This window comes from Carettochelys insculpta, chromosome 6 (genome assembly GCF_033958435.1).
Source record: "Carettochelys insculpta isolate YL-2023 chromosome 6, ASM3395843v1, whole genome shotgun sequence".
NCBI lineage: Eukaryota > Metazoa > Chordata > Testudines > Carettochelyidae > Carettochelys > Carettochelys insculpta.
In genome coordinates this window covers 123,912,818-123,915,672 of record NC_134142.1, presented here as the reverse complement: position 1 = coordinate 123,915,672, position 2,855 = coordinate 123,912,818, and the positions used below count along the sequence as shown (strand labels likewise).

Here is a 2,855-nt window from a genome sequence, read left to right as displayed (position 1 = left end):
ATGCAGACACCATGATCATCACCAGGTATGGGATTCAAGAATGCCAGTGCTAAATACCTTAGCCCACATGAGATAAAGGAAAATGTTCTTCTGTTGGAAAATAGGCAATTACATAATCACTGAAGCCAGAGCTTTCACTGGGTCATCATAGAGATGAAGGAAAATATCATTTTCAGATGCTGAAAAGTGAAATTAGCAAGCTTTATCCCAAGCCGACATTCCAAGCCGCAGAGCTCCCCTCAGCCAAAGAGGATAAGGAGAATGATAATTGTTTACTCTCACCCTTCTTGAGACCGTTTTCACCCAGATTCTCTCACAGCAGATTCACAAGTCACTGTCTGTCAGTTGCCCTAGTGAACAGCTGTGTTATCTGAAGCATTATAGTTGTACTTGGTGTGCATTGCATGGGAAACCTGGCGTGAAAAGCTGTGACCACCTGGCTCTGTGGACAAAGTCTTTCCCTGAGCTCTTAGAGGGGGCTAATAGGAAGCTGAGCTCCATTTTTCTTCCCTTACTTTGTTACACAGAAGGGATAGGATCTGCGAGTCATCCACCAGCCCACATTACTGTAGCTGCCTGATCTCTGCACAGAGGAGATGGAAGAGGGCAATCACTCCGTGGTGACTGAGTTCATTCTCTCAGGACTGACAGATCGTTCAGAGCTGCAGGTCCCCTTGTTTGGGTTGTTCCTGCTTATCTATGTTATCACCCTGGTGGGGAATGGGGGGATGGTCTTGTTAATAATTATTGACCCCCGACTCCACACCCCCATGTACTTTTTCCTCGGTAATTTGTCTTTCTGTGATTTTTGCTATTCCTTTGTAATTGCCCCTAGGATGCTGCTGAATTTCTTAACCAAGAGGAAAAGCATTTCTTATATTGCCTGTGCTCTGCAAACATATTTCGATATCACTTTTCAAGACATTGAGTGTCTCTTGCTGGCTGTGATGGCCTACGACCGTTATGTGGCCATCTGCAACCCACTGCTCTACAGTGTCAACATGTCCAGGCAGCGCTGTAACCTGCTGGTGGTGGGAGTGTATGTTGTAGGGATAGTGGATGCAGTGATCAACACATATTTTACGTTTCAGTTGTCTTTCTGCAGCTCCAACACCATCAATCATTTCTACTGTGACATCCCCCCACTGCTGGCGCTGTCTTGTTCTGACACCCGTTTCACTGAGATTGTGCTGTTTGCTTCCATGTGCTACATTGTAGTGATCAGTGTTGTGACTGTCCTTCTCTCCTATGTCTGTATTGTCTCCAATATTCTGCAGATCCGCTCTGCCGAGGGCCGGCGCAAAGCCTTCTCCACCTGCACTTGTCACTTGACCACAGTGGTCATGTTTCATGGCACTCTCCTTTTCATGTATTTACGGCCCACCTCCAGCTATTCCATGGACACAGACAAAATAGCCTCCGTATTTTACACACTGGTGATCCCCATGTTGAACCCCCTCGTCTACAGCCTGAGAAATAGGGAGGTGAAGGATGCCGTGAGAAAAGCACGGAATAAACTCCTAAGCAATTCTTGAATCTTTTAAGATCAAAACTGCCTTAGTGATGAAAAGCTGAAACAGGCATTTTCAGTTCCCTGTCTAGTGCAATGTATTTTCACAGAATCTGTGGTAATATTCTTCATTATATATGCAATTATTGTTATTGCTGTTGTTATGATAATGATGATGATGATGATTTTTCTATTTCAATGAGGTCTTCAAACCCCAACCGAGATCAGGTCTTTATTTAAGGTACTACCATAGCCAAATTTAATGAGGCACTTGTTTCACATGTGTGTGCATGTGTACATAAAGATGTATATATTACTTTGAAAACATTATCTTCTATACATTTTAGAGCACCTGTGCATCTGTCTGTCTGTGCATCCTAACCTTTGGTGAATCTGTATGTTCAAAACTCCTAAACAATAAGAACTAGTACCACCAAATTTGATACCCTGCTTACTACTATCATATTTAAAAGCAAGGTAACACTTTGGTTGATCCAGCACAGTGGGATGTATCTTGTATACTATTGTTTTGCATCAAAATGTAAGGAAAAGCTCTGTAGCAGGCATAGTTACACCAGACAAGAAGCAATGGGCTTAAATTGCAGTATGAGAGGTTTACTTCGGATATTAGGGAAAACTTCCTCACTGTCAAGGTGGTTAACCACTTTAATTAATTGCCAAAAGATGTTGCGACATGTCCATCACTGGAGATTTTTAAGGGCAGGTTAGACAAATGCCTATCAGATTGGTCTAGATGATGCTTGATCCTGCCATGTGGACCTAGATGGGCATGGACTAGATGGTATCTTGAGGTCCTTTCCAGCTCTAGCAGGCTATGATTCTTGTGAAAGAGAAGTGACTATACGAGGAGAAGACAGAAGCTGCAAAGGTAATCTTCCTCCCTATTGCTCTGTTCTTCACATCAACACCATCTGGAGGAAATAGAAAGGAGCATTGGACTGGACTGGGGAGTATTCTGGCTGAAGGGCATTCAGCTGGTAAGAAAAGAAGATGGTATGAGAAATCTTTGCTTTGAATTCATTTAACCTCTTAAATTAGGAATTAGTAGAAATGTATCTTTTACTTCTTTATGTCCAATTCTTACCTTTCTGCCTCATTATTTGTTATCATTTAAAATCTTTCTTTTTTGGTAAATAAATGGCTTATATTTTTACATAAAGTCAGTGAGTTTTTGTATTGAGCTATTTGGGAACCTGCATGGGAGAACAGGATTTGCATATAGCATTTTGTAGGAGTGTGTACAGGTTTAACCTTTCTAGTACAGCATCCTTGGAACATGGCCGGTGCTGAACAAGGGAATTTGTTGGCCCACAGGAGGTCTAGC

General features: G+C 42.3%; 1 protein-coding gene across 1 annotated transcript; it reads left to right on the top strand.

The window, feature by feature from the left end:
• The first annotated feature begins 596 nt into the window (after positions 1 to 596).
• LOC142014074 (olfactory receptor 5AR1-like) lies at positions 597 to 1,535 on the top strand. The gene has a single exon (XM_074996098.1). It carries the CDS (start codon positions 597 to 599, stop codon positions 1,533 to 1,535), a length of 939 nt encoding a protein of 312 aa, XP_074852199.1.
• Positions 1,536 to 2,855: the final 1,320 nt, after the last annotated feature.

What these genes read in the sequence shown, in the direction of transcription:
- LOC142014074 (XM_074996098.1), top strand. Translation starts at nt 597, where the DNA reads ATGGAAGAGGGCAATCACTCCGTGGTGACTGAGTTCATTCTCTCAGGA.